We start from the raw sequence: 21520 nt of genomic DNA on the forward strand, positions 1-21520 counted from the left end.
TGCAGTCTGGAACTCCATGCTTCCGGTTAAGCAGGAACTCTCGGTCACAATGCAAAGGAATCAGCCACAGCACTGGGTCATGGTGCAGAGTAATTCTAGGGTATTTATCTCCTACTACTGTGCGAGAAGTACAAACTTGCCAAAGGTCCCACGACTAACTATTTTCTTGCCTTTTGATTTGAAAATTTGAGAGTCATGTACTCTATAGGATTTTTTCACAACTTTGCTAAATGAGATAAATTCAGAAAAGGAAAAAAAAATACCAACACTTTTTTTTTTTGAAGCAAGATGTAGCTCGTGTATCTGCAGCTGGTTCTGGAACATACTGTGCAGCTGAAGATGACTTTTAGCTCTGGTTTCTCCTGCTCCTTCTTCCTGAGTGCTGAGATTAATGGCATTGGCTACCTTGCTCAGTTTATGTAATGCCGGGACCAAGCCTAGGGCTTCCTTCATGCTGGGCCAGGGCTGTATCAACTGAGGTACATCCTCTACCCAATGTATCCTTTTAATATCCAATTGTTACAAAATAATTGACTACAGTATTACTAATTTTAGCAACTATTAAAAGGTGTAAAATTAGTCTATATATGTCTAGAAATAAAAATGCTGCTTTATAATAATTGGTCATGGTCATTGAATATAACTTAAATATTTTGTGAATTAAACAATAATATTTAATTTTATTTTTGTTTCTGAAAAAAAGACAATGATAATTTTCAACTGACTATGTGATCCTGAATTTACTTTTATGGTAGGTCATTTTGTTTACAGAAAGATAAGGCCTTCAATAATCCCAGGGATTGTTTAACCCTTGGTGAGTTTGGCTCACCTTGCTCAAGAATAAGTTGTGAGATCAGCCATGAGCTAAAACGAAGCTGAGAGACAGTTCCTCTGTTTCCCTTTCATACAAAACCAACTGAAGTTGCACTTTTGAAATATCTAGATCTAAGCAGCTCTTTATAGTTCATCTCTCCTCCTCAATTTTTTAACACTTTGTTTTGGGCAGCCTAAAATCTCCAGGATCACAAGTCCTACAGAGTATCATCTCCCAGGGCTAACTTCATTGGTAGACAAGCTGAGTTTCACAACGGTAACCTGCATCTGTGCACCCCACACAAACTTGTGCTAGACTACATATGAAGTTGGTCTTAGCAATTGAACAGAGACGGTCCATGCTTGCCTTTTTCTTCTAGACCAGCAGTTCTTGACCTATCGGCCATGACCCCACAGGGGCTGCATATAAAATACATATCATATATTTACATTATATCATATATTTACATTATGGTTCATAACACTAGCAAAATTACTGTTATGAAGTAGAAACAAAAATAATTTTATAGATGTGGGTCACTGTAACATAAAGAACTATATTAAAGGATCACAGCATTAGGAATGTTGAGAACTACTGGTCTAGACCCTGACAATTACATAACTAGAGTTGTCTGCCATCTTTGAAGACCCCAAGGTCACTAGCAACTATGTAACCTCAAAGTAGTACACACTACTGTAAGGATATCTTATTTTCTTACAGTTCCTCAGACATCGGAACCTTGCTGACAGCTGCTGATCCACTGGCTTATCAGTTCACAGCCCTAGAACTCTATAAAGTCTTCCTCAAACCAAGAATCAAGTCAGAATATTTATTTATTTATTTATTTATTTTAGAGACAGGGTTTCTCTGTGTAGCCCTGACTGTCATGGACCTAACTCTGTAGAGCAGGCTGGCCTCAAACTCAGAAATCCACCTGCCTCTGCCTCCCTAGTGCTGGGATTCAAGGCACATGCCACCACTGCCTGGCTCAAGCCATAACTTTTAAGTTCACTTCCCATCTAAGTAACCAGGATGTTGTTTGTAGACGTGGGAAGCTGTGCTTTATAAGAGCAAGACATTTTTAGGAAGCGAGATCAGATAATCACCACGATCTCAAGACAAACTTAGTTACAACAATAATAAATCAAAAGAAAACCAACAAAACATGAGTAATCCTCAACTCTGAATAAAAACACACAAACAAGAAAATAATTTAGATAGTTTTTCCACTTTCTAAATTTGTACAATTATTCCTATTCATTTTGTGGAAATTTATTGACTCATTCATCACCAAATTCAGATTTACCTTTCATCATACTTATCACTATTAACCAATTCAAGCAGTCTTCTCACTGCTGGGCTTGCTATGCCTGAAGCATGGGTGCTCTAAGCTATGTGCCCAAAGCATACATTCTCTGAGCTGTTTTATGGCTGTACTGAAAAGATCTGAGCTCAACAGATATCCATGAAATATTTGTTTTCAATTCAGTTCAGTTCAATTCAAGCCCTCAATAAACAGTGTATTTGTGGTCAAAGTTGATCTAAAAAGCTGAAACATCTACTCTGGAGTTTCTAAAATTCTAAACAAACATAGATAAAGGAGCAAGGCCACGCAGACCAATATATCTGATGCTTTAGTGTAAAAGTTGTTTAAAGTAGAGCATAAAAAGAGAATGTCTTATTCTGACTGGTTATATTTACATTTTCTTGAGGGATGTTTGAGTTGAGCCTTGAAGCTCGGGAAAGAAAGATTGGTTGGGAAGGAGAATGATGTGATCAGACAAGTGAGGTTTGAGGCTAGAAAGGACCTAGAACTGAAGCATCCTAGTACACAGAGATGAGCAAACATGCAAGTAGGTGATAAGTAGGACCAGATGATGAAAATCTGCTTTATCATGATGAGTAGGCCTTGGGGCTTACAGTCCAGGCTTTCAATAACGAATGGAACAGAACAGAATTGAGCTGAGAAATATCTATTGTTACAGCATCCAGGGCAGAGTCGAGCCAAGCTCCCTGGCTCTAGTAAGACTGCCCAAGTTCCACTTTTCTCCTGACTCTCCAAGCAGTGCACATCTATCTCACTCGAGTCTGAGTCAAATGTGATCCTATGGGTGAATTCTAGAAAACACAGAGGATCTGGAGATGCTGCCTGCAAATGTGCAATTAGAGAAATTCTCAACAAATAAATGCTGTGGCTAACAACATGTGAGAGCATACACAGCCACAAACAAAACCAGCAGTAGAAACAACTGAGATACGTGCTGCAAATCACAGGATTCGTCCCAAGTCAGTAAACAGTTCAGGACATCGAGAAAGAATAAGCAGTTAAGAGGGGCTCAAATGTCATGTGAACAACGCTGGTGCGTCCTGTGATGTGAAAGGACGCAAATGAATGTGGGTGACTACAGAATTCAAGGTAAATACTCTTTTTAATGTGAGTGGAGACCAATGTTTACTAAACATGAAAGATTAATATCAGAAGAGGAAGGAATTGTTTTTAATCCAAAAGGTCACTGTGAACAATAGGGGAGGGAAAAAAAAAGCACACACACACAAGTTATGATAGAAACCACTTTTAAAATAGTTAGGCAAACTTCACTACACCCAAATACTCTCATACATAGACCAAGGCCATACATAGATCATCAGATGCAGAATATGCCTCAGATGTCAGCAACTTCTTTTATGTTTCTATTTATTTGTTTGAGAAAACAAAACCACAATGTTGGCCTAGCTTCAGCCTTTTTTGCGTGTCTTCTATCTATATTTCTACCGTAATTTCTCAACTATTTAAAACAAAATAGTGCATGTTTAATTAAATACCTACATATAGTATTTGCTTAAACTATGGGCTATCATTCAAAGAATGGGCAAAAGATATTTTTGTATTTAGATGTGAATATGCATAAGAAAAAAGATGTTTAATTCTTCATCAACCTCAGTCTGAAAGAAAAAAGGAGATAATACGCTGGGTGTAATTTTTTTTATTGTTTTTAAGTTTCATAAAGCAAACAAAGGATCTAACACAAGAAACTGAAAGTCTTTTTTTTCTCTTTATAGCTAGCTGATCCTTTATATTATGCATTTTTTTTGAAAAATCTAAAGTCTATGGTCACCTTTGGGGTCTTTGTCCATCATACAGAGGATAACCCAAGATTCTGGTCAGACCCATGACAGGCAGGCTTGAAGCACTACCTCCACAGTGACTGACAGAGCTGTCCAAGCTGAAAATAGAGTTCTGTCAATTCAGTGACATTGCTTTTGGGGAGGGAAATTTCTGTAGTTCAGACAGTGTATCAGATTCCAAAGGCACATGACATCACACATTTTCTCCCTGTCTATAAGCTGGCCCTGGAGGAGCTGAATAAACAATGATGGATTCTAAGAAAGCAATGTCACCAGCTTCATAACAATATGTGAAAATAATATAATAATAAATAATAATAAAATAAAAAGGGCAAGTGAAGATTTATGAAAGTGGGTTGCATAAGGACAGACATAGGAGAGATGTGACAGTCTCATCCAGGTGTCTGAAAAACATCAACAGTAGCCCTGACCTCATGGGGACCATGTTAGCTCCAGGCAGGAAACCAAACTCTATAAGGGCTGAAGACTGCCTAGTGATCAGTTAAAAGAAACTAGATCTTGGGTCCTGTGATGGATTGTATATTCTTGGACCAGGGAGTGGCACCATCAGGAGGTGTGGCCTTGATGGAATAGGTGTGACCTGGTTGGAATAGGTGTGTCACTGTGGGTATGGGCTTAAAACTCTCACCCCAGTTGCCTGGAAGTCAGTCTTCCACTAGCAGCCTTTGGATGAAGACATAGGCCTGTGCCTATGTCTTCTGTGCCATGCCTGCCTGGATACTGCCATGCTCCCACCTTGATGATAATGGACTGAACCTCTGAACCTGTAAGCCAGCTCCAATTAAATGTTGTTTTTTATAAGACTTGCCTTGGTCATGGTGTCTGTTCACAGCAGTAAAACCCTAACTAAGACAGGTCCCAATTCTACTTTAGCACTAAAGTGCAGAATTACATTTAATAAGAGCTTAAGGATTTTCTGTTACTCAACAACTTCTGAGAACCTTGAAACTCCTTGCTGCTTTGGGCAAAGTGATTCTTTATTTTTCCAGAAATGTTTAGATCTTTAGGCTCATGAACAGGTACCTACTTGGGCCCATGTGTAAAACATACACAGACTTCTATGTAATGAATTTACAGAAAGGAACAGACATAAACATCAGTGACATTAAGCACCAACAATTATTTCCTCTCTGACACATCCCCTTGGCTTCCTTATCTCACATCTCCCATCTCTTGTCTTCTTTCAACACTGGCTGTGACATTTCAGTCTCCCATGTTGAACCCTTATCCTCTACCTCCAAAATCTTAAATGTGCAACTATTGAATTATCTTTCCTTTCCCACCTAGTCACATTCCCTGGATGTCAGTGAACTCCATATTTTTAATTTCTCTCTCTCTCTCTCTCTCTCTCTCTCTCTCTCTCTCTCTCTCTCTCTCTCTCTCTCTCTTTCTCTCTCTCTCTCTCTCTCTCTCTCTCTCCAAGCATTTTCTCTAGCCATGTCTTTGACAACGCATAGTCATGTGTATTCAGCTCCTTCCTAGGAAGTATGGGAGGCCTCTGAACTATAAGATGTCCAAAATGAGCTGAACTCATATCCGGTGCTGCAGAGTCAGCATACCTTCAGGGCATGACTGAAGCATGGGATGTATAAGGGACCAAAAACAACAGGTTGCTGAATGTGTTAGAACAGGGAGAACAAGCAGTTGGCTGAGACTTCAGTAGGGAGGTTAAGGAGATGTTTTTGTTGTGGGTAAGAAGCATAACATAGTCTACTGACAATAATTCATATAGAGGCATAGGATACATTTGAGATGTGTTATTCTATAGGCTGGGGACATTGAAAACATTTAAACTATCTCAAGTGTGATAAAGTATATTCATACCCTGTATAAGGTCTGTTTACACACAAATAAATTATGTTTTGATTTGATTTCTATTTGACTAGTCACCATAACAATACTTGGAATTAAACTCTTTTTTTCTATTTGATATTCAATGTTCAGTAGATCAGTAGAGACCTTGAAGGCCTGTGGCCTTCATATAGCAGGATAGATCAAATAGTTCTATAAGAGGAAAGTCTGAAGGACAGAGCTTTATGTAAGTGTAGACACTTAAGTACTTATGAAAGTAACGTGGACATACAAATACGCTCACCCAACATCATAGTCCCCAAACAACCCACATACCTAAATGGCAACAAAATATAATTACTCTTTTGAGAAAGATGTGGCTTTTCTATGTTCAAGACATTCTTATAATTGAAAACTAGTTCTCATTTTTGAAAACGGGTAGATAAGCCGGGCATGGTTTTGCATGCCTTTAATCCCAGCACTCAGGAGGCAGAGGCAGGCGGATTTCTGAGTTCAAAGCCAGCCTGGTCTGTAAAGTGAGTTCCAGGACAGCCAAGGCTATACAGAGAAACCCTGTCTTGAAAAACAAAAACAAAAACAAAACAAAACAAAAAATAAACAAACAAACAAAAAAAGAAAAAGGGTAGATAAATTGGTATCCAATTTAAATGGTTTCTTTCTTTGCTTTTAAATACCCTAACCTATTTTATCTTAAGTTTATCATTTAAGATGTCACCAGCCATTGCTTTTGTTATCAAATACCCATTTAACTATGACTTTACATAACACAGAGGAATGACTCAAGTCTGTTTCAGTTTGAGATATTGTCACATAACACTCATATAAGAAAAGACAGTTTGGGTTTGGGTATTGCTTTGTAATCAATTGTATAAGATGGCACATTAGGTCAGAGCAATAAAGGGTACAATTTAATATCTGAAGGAATTATGAAAGAATTAGAAGTGTCTCAGGGTGTCAGGCTCCTTGGGGGCCTATATTATGCTCACATTTCCTTGTTTTAAATAGCAAGAAAGTAAGGTTTTCTTTTTTATTATTTTATTCTACTTTTCAATCAAGTGTTTTGTTAGTTTGATGCTTTGTTTCAGTGGAATTAGAAAACAAAAACAAAGATTTAAATTACTCACAATTTTTTGTTTGTTTTTTGATTTTTATTTTTTTTAAGATAGGGTTTCTCTCTGTAGCCCTGGTCACCCTGGAACTCATTCTGTAGACCAGGTTGGCCTTAAACTCAGAGATCCACCTGCCTCTGCCTAATAACTGCTGGGACTATGTGAGCCACAGCCACTCAGCGCCTCATAAAACACTTTGCAGGAAAAAAAGCCATGATTATTACATACTAACCGATTAGCAGCCACCATTGACACCTGTCCAGGGGTAGGGAGACTCTGGTCCCTTTGCTCCTCTTTGAAACTATTCATAGAGTTTACACACCAATGGTGACCATGAGAAGAATTATTCAACTTTTTGAAAACTCTTTTTTTTTTCAGACATGGCCTAATTTTCTAGCCTAGCTCATCTGAAACTCTCAATCCTCCTGCCTCAGCCTCCTGAATGCAGGCTTACGGGGGCCACCAATGCTAGCTTAACACTACACACTTTTGAAGCCACTTTCTCTATGTGAATCATGTGCAGATGCCCATCTGTTTTGGTAATTAGCACTTGGTCCATGAGATTACAGAATTATGCCACCCCGTCAGTGACATAGTCATCTAGAAATCCATAAATTTTTACATTTTCAAACAAAAGAGAAGTAACTAAGAAAAGTCAACATATATTCTAAGTCACTGTGACTGAGAGGCGCTATGGAAAGATCTTTAAAATATAATTGTTGCCTGTAAAAATATTTGTAAACAGAAGCATTGAGTGTTTTTTAAGTCTACCCAAAGTAAGCCCAGGAACCTCTATTGTGTGTGCCTCCTCAGCATTCAAAATATATACAGACACATATACTATATAGGCAGATTCCATGCATTTACAGTGTTAGACAGCTATATTGTATAACATCTTCCCATGCTTTCCTTTAAGCTTATATTGAAGTTGATTGGCTACGTTATAGAACATTTATTTTCTTAAGAGCAAATGAACTCAGCAGCACAGTATGACTGCTCAGTCATCATTCAAGATTGCAGCCTAAAACATTATGCTCAGACAAGCACAAATATTGGCAAAGGTGAAAGACTGAACTGCTACAGTAGCAGCAGAATTATGTCACAGTCTGTGTGCACACTTGAATTCGGAGAGCTGGGACTACAGATGAAGAGAGAAAATAGTCAACAATGAAGCTGCAGATAAAATAAGCCAGATAGTTAAGCCAGCTAAAAGTTGTTGAAAGGAACCTCTTTATTAGTTATTCATGGTTCTCGATGCAAATGAAATCTGGTAGGAGGGAATCAAAGAAAATGTGTGTTATCTCCCTAGGCAATGAAAATGGAAGTCCTAGAAACCATTCTCATGGATTTTTTTTAACTTTGAAAATAGGAAATCTGGCTCGATTTAAATAAGTGCAAATTCATCTCTCCTCAAATGAATCCCTTTGCTTGTCTTAATTTTCTGCCCACTAATGTCAGTCCTCTGTTTATGAATCTTGGTCATGTGTCATCAGTTTCCTAAGAGGGAGCAAGGCTTCCAAATGCCCCTGACAAATCACCGTTCGTTCTCTTTTTCCAGAAGGACTAACCCCCGGGGATGCAAAGCATCTTAAGGATATGCAATGAGAGCAAAAAATGAGCTTCTGTGGCTGAATCAGCAGAATTAACCCAGCAGATCAATGTGGGAGCAGACACCCAGGGCGATCACTTTCACTGTCTGCCCTCTCTTTCTTCCACTGATGCCGCTAGAGGTGCCCTTGTGCAGCAGATCTATTACCCCTGCTCATCAATCAGCTCTAGATGTAGGATGATCTATGCTTACCAATGTTCTCTTCCCAAATATCAGTGTTCAACAACATTCTACTTTTGTCGGACACCCTTCTGACCTTCTATGATGTTGACAAGAAGGAAGAATGACGTATACAGCTATAGTTGCCAATTATACAATAAAGTCACCAGCCTTATGTGGCACTGAATGCACACAGCCATTAACAATCCTCTAAGAATCTAACAATCAGAAAAACAAATGTGACACATTATTCTTCTGTGACTATCTGAATTCACCATAGCACTGCTCTTATAGATTATATCACAAATTCCATTTAATATATTGTATCCTTGAACTTCACAGCATAGACCTGAAGGGGGGTGTGGTCCAGGAATTGAGGACTGGTCTGTGTTTTGCAAATGGGACCACATAAATTCATAGACACCAAGCAGGTGTAGAGTGGAGATGGGGCCTCAGCTCTCTCTCCCATCTCTTTCTCAAGAAAAACCATTTATAAAAAAAAAAACAAAACAACAACAACAAAAAAAAACAACAAAGCATAAATACTATTCAGTCTTGCTCACCCTCAATCAAAGTCTCCATAATTAGAACGGCCATCCACCAAGGACAAGATAAAGAAGCTGCAGTAGGACTGCATTCTGACCCTGCAGGAGTCCCTTCAAATCTTTCCACATCTGACTTTTATGGCCAACGTTTAGCTTATATAGAGAATTTCACCTTTAACAAGTTCATAAGCAAGTCCTCCATGACCAAAATAACATTTTGCACATTTAGTTAGGGATCTTATAGGTTTCCTTTCCATCATTCATAAATTTAGCCACTGGGGCATTTTTCCCCCAGGGATACAGCACAAGTGTATAGTCAGAAGCAACAGACTCATCTATACAGATCAAGATGTACAACTTAAAGTTTGAGACCAGTGGTGATGAACTAACCAATCAGAATTTTTAGTCTTCGGTGCAGAGGTGGGAAAGAGGGGAATCTGTGTCTTATTTCAACACAGATCTGTTGTTTTATTGAAGAAGCCGTAGAGAAGTCCAACTAATACTGATTTCACAAATCAATACAGACTGATAAGCACAAGGTAGGGGCCCTTGACTCTGCACATTCTCAGGGAACCTGGATCTCTGATTACACATGGAGCTCTTAGTATAGCATTGTCATGGTGACCCTATCAGGACAGTAAAGTAGACACACAATCACAATGAGTTGTACCTTGTCACATGAAGTACAGGATATCTCAAGACAATGTGGACTTATTAAAAATACTAAAATAATAGGCAGAAGTCTGTTACTTCTTTGCTATAATGCCATAAAGTTGAATGAAAGACCAAGAAAATAGAAGATATTCTGAGATAAAACGATACTTTTAATTGATTATATTTTAAAAGTACAATTCCAGCTCACCTTGTAGCCTCTGCATCACATTGGTGATGTCCCGATGGGACCGGGAAGATGCTCTGGAGGTTGCCATCGTCCTTCTTGTAGCATGGAACCGGCACCAAGTGAAGTCTCTCAGTGCAGGGGAATATTATGCTGCTTCAGATAACATACACTGTCTCGTGTATACCCATTGAGTCTCAGACAAATCTCAGGCACTCGTGGTGATCAGTGAGGAGACGCTGTAATTCCTGTGAACTGCATGCTCTCCTCCTTTTCTTCTTAAGTAGACTCAGGAACCTGAAGAGCAAACCAAAACAAAATACAATGTGAAAAATATCTACCTTAGTATAAAAGGAGAATGTCCCTCCTCTTCTTCTAGATCTGACTCACTGTCGAGGGATACACAAGTAATATATAAGCAGCTAATGTGTATAGTATACATATACAACTCATATATGAAACAATAGGCAAGTTAAAGCACTGATCCAGGTTTAGAATTCCTATGGTATCCATGGTGGTTAGAATAAATGCCCTGCACAGGCTCCTGTAGTTAGCACCTGACTCGGTTGGTGGTGCTATCTAGGACGTTACAGAACTTTAAGGAGGTGGAGTCTCACTGCCAGAGAAGCATTGTTCAGGACGGGCTTTGAGGGTTAATAGCTTCAGTACATTTTCTGGTCCCTCTCTGTCTGCTTCCTTGTGTGGACAGACTTGATCTCTCTGTCCCCTATACCTGCCTCCATGCCATCCCTGCCTAAAAGAAGTTAGACAGTAACATTTTGACATTGAGAAACTGAACTTCCCTTCTTGATGTTTACATACCCCCTTATCTAGGCCATTTTCATTGCTTTACAATCATTTGTCATACTGGGTCATTGTATACTTTCCAAGGACAACATCATGCCCTGGCTCCTATAACAATCTGGTGAATGGACACAGTACAGCCAGGGCTGGGGTAGAACACTCCATTGGGCTTCATTGGTGAGTACTTGTCTGTACATGAACAGCCTTGGGGTCAATACCCAGCGATGCATAACCCAGCCATAGAGGCTCAGGCCTGCAACCCCAATACTCCGAATAAAGAAGCAGGATAACCAACCATCCACAGCCACAACTGCCTCTGTATTTCTCAATGTCAAGATTTCACCGTCTGACTTATTCCAGGCAACCTACTTTTTACTTTATTTTACGACATACTGTCCTCTCTTTTGCTGTGATGAAACAGAATGATTAAAAGTAACTTCAGGGGGAAAGAAGATAGCTATTTTAGTTTCTGGTTCCAGAGTCATAAGCTTGAATGCATCAGTGTGGGAAAGGGAAGGCAGGGTGGCAGGCACAGGGAACAGAGAGATCACATTCCATCCACACAAGGAAGTCGAGAGAGAGAGAGAGAGAGAGAGAGAGAGAGAGAGAGAGAGAGAGAGAGAGAGGGGCAAGGTGGTTCTCGAGGCCAGCCTGGGGTACATGACATTATCTCAAAAGATAAAACAAATAAGAAACCATATACACATATACATTATTTCATTCTAAGTACGAGTTCCAAATATTCTCATTTAGAAGGTAAAGATGGACGTGAGTTAGTTCTTTGGGTTTGTTTGTTTGTCTGTTTTTTGCTTGATTGTTTGTTTGTTTTCTCAAATCATTCTCATACTCTGTTCTGTCATTTACAGCAGCTCTTGCAGTTGGGGAGGTGGAATGCTTCTCTCAGGAGATACAGGCTGCTATTAGGTAAAGGTATAGGACATGATGCACGCCTATGTATAGTTATTTCTCCCCTGCCCCCACATCACTTGAAGATCCACATATTTACAGAAAGATTCTAACATAAGTAGTAAGACTGGAATGGGGTGAGCTAATCAGATGGGACATTGTCTTTCTTACCTTCTCTCTGTTCTCTGCTTTGCTGGTGTAATTGATCACTCTCATTGAGGGTGAAAGAGGTAGGCATGTAGTTAGTGAAACCCTGACATTGAGAAATGTACTGTGGACAAGGCTTTCCTAACCATGGGGTAAGCAGAACAGAGTCCTGCTATGAACAAGAAAGAAGAGTAATGCCTCCAGAGACAAATACTCAATGAAGGGATACACTGAGGCCTGTGTACATGAAGCCAATCTTCATGGAAAGTCACTTTGCATCTTCAGGAGATGATGCCGATGATGGAGAAGATAAGAATTTCAGCTGAGAGACAGAGGCCAAAGGCCAAATTAAAAGTCTAAAGCAAGCACAACACAAACACGTGGGATGTCCCATTTGACTGAAGAAAAAAAGGAGTGCTTTTATTAATATGTGTTTCACACACACACAAAAGGTGAATAAAGGGTTGGTTGCATAATCAAACATAATGGCACATTGTCACTGATTTTAAGTGACATCATAAATACATATACATATTGGTCTCTGGTTGGAATGCATCAATGTGAAACTGGAAAGTGTCCATATCTTCTGGAGACTACCATCTGTGAAAGGGTGGAAAACATTGATCATGTGTTCACATATCAATAGGGTGTGCTAAAGCAGAAGGCCTCACTAACTGCTCACTTCAGTTCAGGTAACTGTGACCTACCGAGCAGTCTCAAGTGTTAGGGAGGCAGAAGCTACTGGAAGGGACATGTACTGGAAGTGGGACTCAACACTTGGCATCTTGTGGGTAGGAAATATGCTATCCAGTGGGTGGAGCTTCAAGAGATGGGGACGGGGAAGAAATAACTATATATAAGCATGCGTCGTGACCTATACCATTACCCAATAGCAGCCTGTATCTCCCGAGGAAAGCATTCCACCTGCCTACATACAAGAGCTACTCTAACTGGAAGACCAGTGTCTGAGAAAGATTCAAGGGACCTTATAATAATTCACTCCTTGTAGTGTTAGAAAGTCCAGTTCCTCAAATGCAAGAATATAGCTTGCTGATCTCCATCCATGTCAACTTACCCATCTAGAATCTGCTTACCATTCTGTATATGTTGACATCACTTATACATAACACACAGTAGAAGTAAAGAAAAAAAATGGGCTGGAATATAGCTCAGTACTAGGTCACTTGACTAGCATCTGCAACCCCCTCCCCAGACACTGGGGAAAAAATTAAAGCAGAAATTTGTTGCAACCCAGCTACCTTACACCAGTCCATGGCCAGTCGTGGAATTCACAGATGGTTGAGACAGCCCCATACACTCTACCCAGAATCACAGGACTAATAGTTTCTCTCTGGAAATCACTGTATGAGCCCATGTCTCCTTGTTCAAACCCATGTTTCAAAAAGACTAATCTTAGAATCAATTGCTCCCACGCCTCTCTCCACATTCAGCTATGATTTCTCTGCTTCTGTTCACATGTGCCTGGCTTTACTGCCACTGTGGAGCTCACACATTCTGAAAGCCTGAGATTAGAATTAAGACTACAAAGATAAATGTGGCGCAGAACCTATTTTTGAGGAGCATAAGACATAGTAAGAGAAGTAGTGTAGAAGAAATAATTTTTAAAGAAATTCCCAGGATTCCTTATGGATGTAAACCCAGAGGGGTACAGAAGAAGGGGGACAATGCCAATCTTGGGGTTCTGGAATGATGTCCTGAAAAGGCTTTAACATCTCAACTGAGTTTAGGGGAATGGGTCAGGGAAAAGAGAAGAGCTGCTTTCCAGCCTTTGGGAAAGGTATTAGCATGAGGGACACCAGGGTACCTTGATACTGAAGTTCTGTGCTCGTGAGAAGGCAGAGTGACAGAAGGCCCTGGACATTATGCTCATCAGTATAACCCTGGTTCTCTAAGAGGCATCAAGGAGCCATGAAGGGACTCTGGGCCAGAAATGAGAAGACATAATTTAGACTTGTTTGTCTAAGATTAGATTTTGTAGAGTGGACCCCGACCTTGAACTTGATGTCTATCTGAAGGTAACCTTGAACTTCCTATCTTTCTGCTCCTAACTCTTCAGTGCTGGGATTATGGGTCTACACTACTGTGCTTTGTTTATGCAATGATAAGGATCAAAACTATAGCTTTGTACACATTAGGCAAGCATCTTACTAACTTCGCGACATCATCAAACTGGCTACTGTTTTCAAGGTTATTTTTGAAGTGGGTAAGGTTGGACAATCTGGGAAGCTAAGTAAGGAAGACATCTCTGGGACACCGGTGGGAGCTGGATGAGGAGACAGTAAAGAGAAGGTAGAGTTGAAGAAATATGTAGGAAATTTGGTGACAGGGCAGCTAGGGTTGGGGAGGTCTAAGATGGCCAAGAGGATAGGTGCTAGGAAGATGCATTTCCAGGATGGAAAGGGGGGAGTAGGAGGTCTTAGGAGACACTAGGATTCATGGTATAATTGGTGATGCTCTTGGGGATCTTCAGTGTCCCTTCATATCACCCCTCTGTGAAAACTCTAAGCTGGAGAAAGCAATAGCATCACTAATTACTTGACTAAGGACCCCATATGCCCGACATTTTCCATGGCTGCCCCAGTGCCTATTACTCTAGCTGTACTGATCCATATGAGGGTAAATATATGTTAGCTTGTATTTATCACTTTGTAAGCTCACTTTACTGTGAACACCACTGGTATAGGGACTATGACTTGTTTTGTTTTCTCTCCGTAGTTCTGGGGATGGTACCTAGGGCTTCTGCACATTTGAAAACTACGCCCTAGTCTTGGGACATTAACTTTTCTTGCCTTCCTCTTTCAGCCATTGGTGTCAACTGTATCCAGACACATGTTGAAATATAATATTGAATTTTTAAATTATTTAATTAAATGCATTCTATTTTGTGTCTATGAGATAATACCCCTCACTGAACCTCTTCCTCTCTAACACAAGAGTTCGTGCAATATCCTTCCTTTTTCAGGGCTAAGATACGCTTTTTCAATTTCATCATTTGTCTATGCACATATATGCCATATTATGAAACTATGCTTTTCTTGCTCTTGACTGCTAGAATAGGATCATGCAATTAATAACAGATTTCAAATTAATAAAATAAAAACAATAAGAAAGAGATTGGTAATTTGGAAGTACAAGTTCAGAGCCTCACTTTGTGCTAGTTAGTGGGGTGGCTTTGTGATGATCTTGTATGTGGAACTTTTCAACAAGAGCTTGTCAAAGAAAGTGAAGTTTCAGGAAATTCACAGTCTGGCAAAGGAAGGCCTAGAGATGACTCTTGTATTGTTCAGATAATCTCCAGTGTGCTCATGTACCTCTGTATGTGCTATAGAAAACTTGTGCATGCATTCATGTGTGTGTGTGAATGGTGTGTGTGTGTGTGTGAATGTGTGTGTGTGTGTCCCTCAATCACTCTCCACCCTATTTTCTCACTGAACCTTGAGCTCACCAGGGAAACAAGGGGTTGGGGCTATGAGACTCTCTGAGAGGCCATTTGCCTGCCACATGTATGACCTAGGTTCATTCCCAGCAGGTAAATATGTACATTTGGTGGGTAATTTCAGCAAATCACTGGCTTCGCTTTTCCGTTCCTTTGCCTCATTTTCTCCATCCTAGACCAGGAAGAAGCCCCAATGTGAGCTTGCTAAAGGTAGTATAAATGTCAGCCAGGCAATGAGGGACTCCTGGTCCTAGGCTATTGATGAGACTGGTCCTGCAGCCACAGACATGTGTATGAGCTGCCTAAGAACATCATTGGGGCAGATACAGAATTGCCACAATCTCACTTCGCCAACGTGTTTAAGGTAGGTTTTAATAGATGAAGGCAATCGTGGGGTGAAAGATAGGGGGATGGACTAAGTAACTTATTGGGATGGCCAGGAAGGACATCAGTGAGTTATATGCCAATTGAAAGGGTGCCCCTGCCCCATTTCAGGAACCACTGACAGTTGGTGTGGCTGATATGCCTACCATGGTATACAGAAGAGTAAGAGTCCCCTGTTTATTATTTCACAGAAAACATATAATAAAGACACTGTTTGTGAGGGACCGTAGTATAACATCTAGGGAGTCCATGTGGTGACCAAGGCAGACAAACCCCTCTTATTGCTATGGTAAGAGAAAAGATACCCACATAAACAACAAGTAGGGTGACTTGCAAAGTTGCCGCCCAGGCCAGCTTGGGAACAGCCGCCATCTGCTGTGTGGAGCCGGAGAGCAAGGGCAGAGGCACTTCAGCCTCTGTTATTTGGAGTCTTCTAGCTGAGTGAGTTTCTCCTCTCAACACCTGCACCTCTGAAAAGCCCAGCCACCGTGAGATGTCATGATGCCAGTTTTCCTGTCTCTACTCAAAATGTACAATAGGCTACTCCAGCACCTTCTTGTTTGTGCTACTAAAGAGGAGTAAACTAAGGAACGCGGCGGGGGAAATAGTTCTGGAGTACAGGGAGTCACCTCAGTGCAACACAAATAGAGTTTTCAGTACTAGGAGACTGTGGCAAAAAAGCCCAACTGTGCATTTACCAGGCATGGTGTCACTCATTTATAAACACATATCAGGAACTGAGACCACAAGCACTTAACTAAGCTTATAGCAATAAAGCGTGGCTATTAACTTAATATCTAAGCATGTAGAGAAATCCATAGTTGATACTAAAGTCACCTCGCTCTCCCTTCTTAGTCAAGTCTGTTACCAGAATAAGTTCAAAATATTGCACAATTTTAAATCCAATCATTTTTCTCCACCCTCTCATTAGTACTGGAGTGAGTTAATAAACATGAAAATGGTTAAAACAGGACTCCCCTGGGTTAAGATAAGCATATTACTAATGTATGCATGTTGTCAGAAAAGTGCCTTATATCCACAATTAAGAATTACTAGGAATAATAATAATAATAATAATTACCTTTCATAGAACAATAAGAATATATAAATGTAGTCATAAGGTATTCCAGTTGAAAGGCAGTGTCATGATACAAACTTTATGAATCAGAGTCTAGAGTATAAAGTCACTCATGATGTCCGCTATCCTTGCTCCTCACCTTGGGGTATGCATGTGCTTCAGCCCGGCTCAACTTTAGTTCTCATTAGGCTCAACCACAAGGAAGTGTCTTGCTTAAGAGGAGGATGGATGTCCACACCAACCAGTCTGGGGCCTGCATGCCAGTCACAGGCAGGCTCCTGGGTGTGGCAGCTGGAGCTGGGAGCTGGGAGCATGCCTTCCATCTTGCCTAGTGCTAGGCTCCCCAGTCACACCTCCTCCTTGTAGGAAACTATGCATACCCAGTAATTATGAGAACTGAGGGCCCAGGAAGGCAGCAAGCTGTCAGCAGCAAGCAGCTCTGGGTAATCTTGAAACAGCAAACTAGCTTTTCCTGAACCTCACTCACTTCCTGGGAGTAAAAAGGAAAGTTCTTTATCAGGAGACAGGGGACACAGAGACAGCTTGTAAAGATCCTTAGTTTAAAAAGATACAAATGAGGCTCTAACCCTAGGCGCTTGCAAATGACTCTTAATGACTAACACTACAACAGTCAGTCTGGAGATTTTCTTTATCTTCAACATGAAACATATTAAGTTAGTCATGACAGGGCACATTTTGTTCTGCCACAAAGTAATATAAACAGATATTATGCACAAGAAAAATAGATGTGTACTTTAGTTGAGTATTCTGGTATCAGGAACATTTATATTATTAACATTTTTTTTATCCTGGAGAATAAAGGGCTTCTCACAGAGAACAAGCCTGGTGATTCACAATTAGATCGGCATTTCATAGAGATGTAGGTCACATTAATAACCTTTGCTTGATTGGAAATCGCGTTTTCTACTTGCATAGGTCTGACTCCTATATCAAATGATGACTTGAATGTAGTCCGTAGGTCAAAAGAAAAATAAGTAAGCCTGAAAACATAATTTATTTGGGGTTTTTTGTAACATTCACAGATATAAAAAATATTTTGTAGTATTTTCAGATAGATAAAAGTTTTCCACCCCAAAATGAACAGCTCTGAAAACCACCATCCAGGGTCAGCTAATATTTTTCTTTACCTTGTGGACCAGACCTGAACTTGAAGCATCAAAGAGTTAGAACAAACCAGCAAGGCCGACCTCTTTTGCTAGCCATGTTTCTTTGCTATTAGCTGCTACATTTAAGCTTTAGACTTGCCATTTGCGCTGCACCTGCCTCTTTGTGAACCACCATTTCCCAGGTCTCCCCCCTTAGAGGTGCAAAACCTCTCTGAACAACGTCTTTTTGGAGAGTAGATGAAAGTTATCCTGTCCTCTAGTGTAGACTCCGTTTGGAAGCAATTGAACCAGAGGAGACTCCTGGGCCTCTCTGCGCAGTCTTCAAGCCTTAGGTTCTGCTACCCAACTTCCCTCCCCCAACCCTTCCTAAAATAGTCTGGGAGTGGAGGAAGGGAGGATCCTTGAATTTATTCAACGCCTTACATTTCTCATCTGATAGTAGCAACAGTGCAGTGCGGACCATCATGAGAAAGTAGCTGCCTTTCGCTTGAGCATCTCTGGCGCCCAGGATATGTGCAGCAAGCGGAAATGACAACTCAGAGAGCGGGTATTAATAGGATTATGTACGTACGGAGATGCAAAGAGGCTAGCCAACCTCCCTATCGCCTTCCCCAGGAGTGTCACACACGTACACACGTACACACACCGCCGCCACCCCCTCTCCCTGTGGTTCGCGGCGCGTCAGCGTGCAAGCACAAACTTGCTGCAGTGTGTTGCCTTGCACCTGCCATTCCTCCATCTCTCTCCTCTCTGTCTCTACCTCTGCTATTTACCTTGATCCGGCCTTGCTCAGGTTCCAAGCAGTGAGGTGACGCTAGCGAACGCCTCTTCCCGGCTGCGTGCCGCTCCGGGTGTGCGCGGCAGCCCTGGCCTTGTAGCCGGGTCTCTGGCGCTGTCCGCAGGGCTGCGGGAGCCAGGATGCCCTGGTGACAGAGTACAACAATCCCAGCCTGGTGTGGGCTGGTGGTGGGGTTGGCGCACACGCGCTGCTCTGCGCTGGCTGCTGGCGGCTATGCCCTCCCTCCCTGCCTAGAGGATCTGTTCCTCCTCCAGGCTGCACACCAGGGGGTTAGGCCTCCCCCCTCCCGCCCCCTGCAGCTGCTGCTCCTGCCGCCAGCGGAGGTCGCCCCAGCAGATTCTGCCTCTGAGCACCCGCCCAGCACCTCCCACTGCCCGCCACACCCCCTCCCCAACCCCAGGATATGCAGGTCACCACACAGAGCTAGGGGCGGGGACCTGGAGGCTCTTTGCTGGCTTCCCCCTACCTCTTAATGGACTGTGGCCACTTCTCTGGCAGCCAGTGTCCTTCTGCCAGCCACTCTCTGCCCATTCCTGGGGGGCATGGTTGTCTCAGCAGCTTAGAGATGCTGAATTGTGCTTTGTTGCTTGCTAACTTTTGTCCACGTTCTCCACAGCACGATTGGAACTCTGGAATGGCCTGGTGTTTCCTGATGCTCCCAGGAAAGACATGATGTTTCAGGAACACAGGTGCCAGGTGCCAAGGGCTCTTTCTTAATCTCCCTCCTAAAGCATCCTAAATGCTGGCATCTGGGCTGTCAAGTCGGCCTTGGGGACGATGAGAGACTAGGCAGGCTTTCTACTTTTTTTGTTCGATATATAAAACTTAGATTTCTTGAAAAGACGCCTGATATGATCCTGTTGATTCTTTATTATTCACAATGATGTTTTTGAGAGCACTCTTAGATTCTTTGGACCCCTCTGTTCACAGGGTGGAGCCATTATCGTCCTCCGCAAGCCCTTTTTCCTGGTGCAAGAGAGCCCATGTTGCCCGGGAGCCTGGAGAGATTTGTTTTGTTGTGGTGTGAAGGTTTCCAGGCAAAGTCAAACATGGCCTTTTTTTCCCCAACAATGAAGCATGGAGTCTAAAAGGATTATGGAAGGTGATTGAAGCTCTGTTGCAAGAATCTTAGAGAGAACAAGAATCCTCTGACTTGTCGACAGAAACAAAATCATGTTTAGTTTCTAATCTCACTGATGGAAGGATTGCTTTATAAAGTGGATACAGTTTCTCCTGGCCTCCGATCTCTCCATCACCTGGAGCCATCATCCCCACTATTTGCCTTCCAAAAAAAAAAAAAAAAGCCAAAAACAAAAACAAAACCCTCTCTTTTTCTAGATCCCATCAAAAGAACAAACGACACTTGTGATAGTTACTTCTGAAGATCAGGTTGGCCTGTGGGTATAGCTGTGTGGGATTGATTTGATTTTCAATTTACCCATCCCACTGGAGGGGAGACTACCATTCCTCAGGTTTGGCCCTAAACTATATAAAATAGTGCAATGTAGCTGAGTTAATGAGAGGCAGCACAGGTACCTTCATTTCTCGTTCTGCTCTTCACTGTGCTTATGGTGTGACTAATGCTCACAACCCCTGTGATCCCCACCCTCCCCCTCCCCCCCTCCCCACAATGTTGAATTTTAACCTGGAGTTGTTTGCTAAATGAACCCTTTCCTGCCCTGTGCTGCTTTTTGTCAGCATATTTGACACAGCAATAGAAATAAAACTGGAGGGGCTGGAGCGATAGGTCAGAGGTTAAGAACACTGGCTGCTCTTATAGAAGGACCCAGGTTTGATTCCCAGAAGTCATAGGATGGCTGACAGCCACCTGCAACTCCTGATCACCGTCTCTGATGCCCTTTTCTGAACGCCACAGGGACAAGGCACACACATGTTGACCAGACATACATGTAGGTAAGATATTCATACAATAAAAATGAATAAAGAAATAAATTTGAAAATAAAACTAGATCAAAACTCGGGGGAGGGGGTTAGCTACCTGTGTTCTCTTTCCTTGAGTGTTGCTTTTGAAGAAAAGCTAAACACTTTCTAGCACAATAGATTTTAATATATATGTATATACTAAATTATAATTTATTATATAATTTCTTATATATTTATTATATGTTTGCCAATGGTCTGCTATCAACCACATTCCTCCCACATAAATAAACTCTAATTGTAGAACCTTGTGGTTCAGGATGTTTGGGTTGAAAGAGACAGAGTCTGAAATGCCAACCAATGCCTAGCCTGCCTCTACCTCTCCCTGTCACTTCCTGGAGCAGTCTTGTGGGGATAGCCACCGGAGCCTAGTAGTTGTTCCTGGTCAGCATACTGCCCTCCTTAGTGACCATCACCCTTCAAAATTACAAGGGATGGATATATACCATAAGCCATTAGAGCCTTTTCAGTAGCTAACTGACACAGCAGAACTAGATTTGTGCCTTGAACTTCTCCTTTCATTTACAGTGTGGAAGAGGAATTAGAAGTGAGGCCAGATCCATGAATGGAAACCAGCAAGGAGAGTCCTACAGTCACCCTTTAAAGAATATCACCATAGTTTCTTCTTCATAGAATGATGGTTGTAGTGGAGAAGTGGATAGACTGAGTTGAGAGAGAGTTAATAGAATGTGCATGCTGCTACTGACCAAGTGCTTCTGTAGCCCCCTGCCCCAAACCATAGCTTCTATGAGTGCTTGGCATTGGTGGTGAGATTTAGTGCCCTTATAAAAGAGCCATGGCTATTATTGTGCCTATTCTGTCATGTAAGAACACAGCAAAAGGA

General features: G+C 41.5%; 1 protein-coding gene across 14 annotated transcripts in view; it reads right to left on the reverse strand.

The window, feature by feature from the left end:
* The window catches only part of Syne1 (spectrin repeat containing nuclear envelope protein 1), a 504890-nt gene extending 485627 nt beyond the window's left edge, over positions 1-19263 (reverse strand). For 8 of the 14 annotated variants that reach the window (XM_085842615.1, XM_085842611.1, XM_085842613.1 and 5 more), the window contains exons 1-2: positions 18710-19012; positions 10058-10330 (exon numbers count right to left, since the gene is read on the reverse strand). In XM_085842615.1, the coding sequence (XP_085698741.1) occupies positions 10058-10124 (67 nt within the window). In that variant the 5' untranslated portion in view covers positions 10125-10330; positions 18710-19012. Of the gene's footprint in view, positions 1-10057; positions 10331-18709; positions 19014-19201 lie in introns of those variants that run through there. The other 6 variants (XM_085842616.1, XM_085842617.1, XM_085842620.1 and 3 more) reach the window with 2 other exon arrangements.
* Between the last annotated feature and the right edge of the window lie 2257 nt (positions 19264-21520).

This window comes from Mus caroli, unplaced genomic scaffold (genome assembly GCF_978045245.1).
Source record: "Mus caroli unplaced genomic scaffold, Mus_caroli_1 scaffold_9, whole genome shotgun sequence".
NCBI lineage: Eukaryota > Metazoa > Chordata > Mammalia > Rodentia > Muridae > Mus > Mus caroli.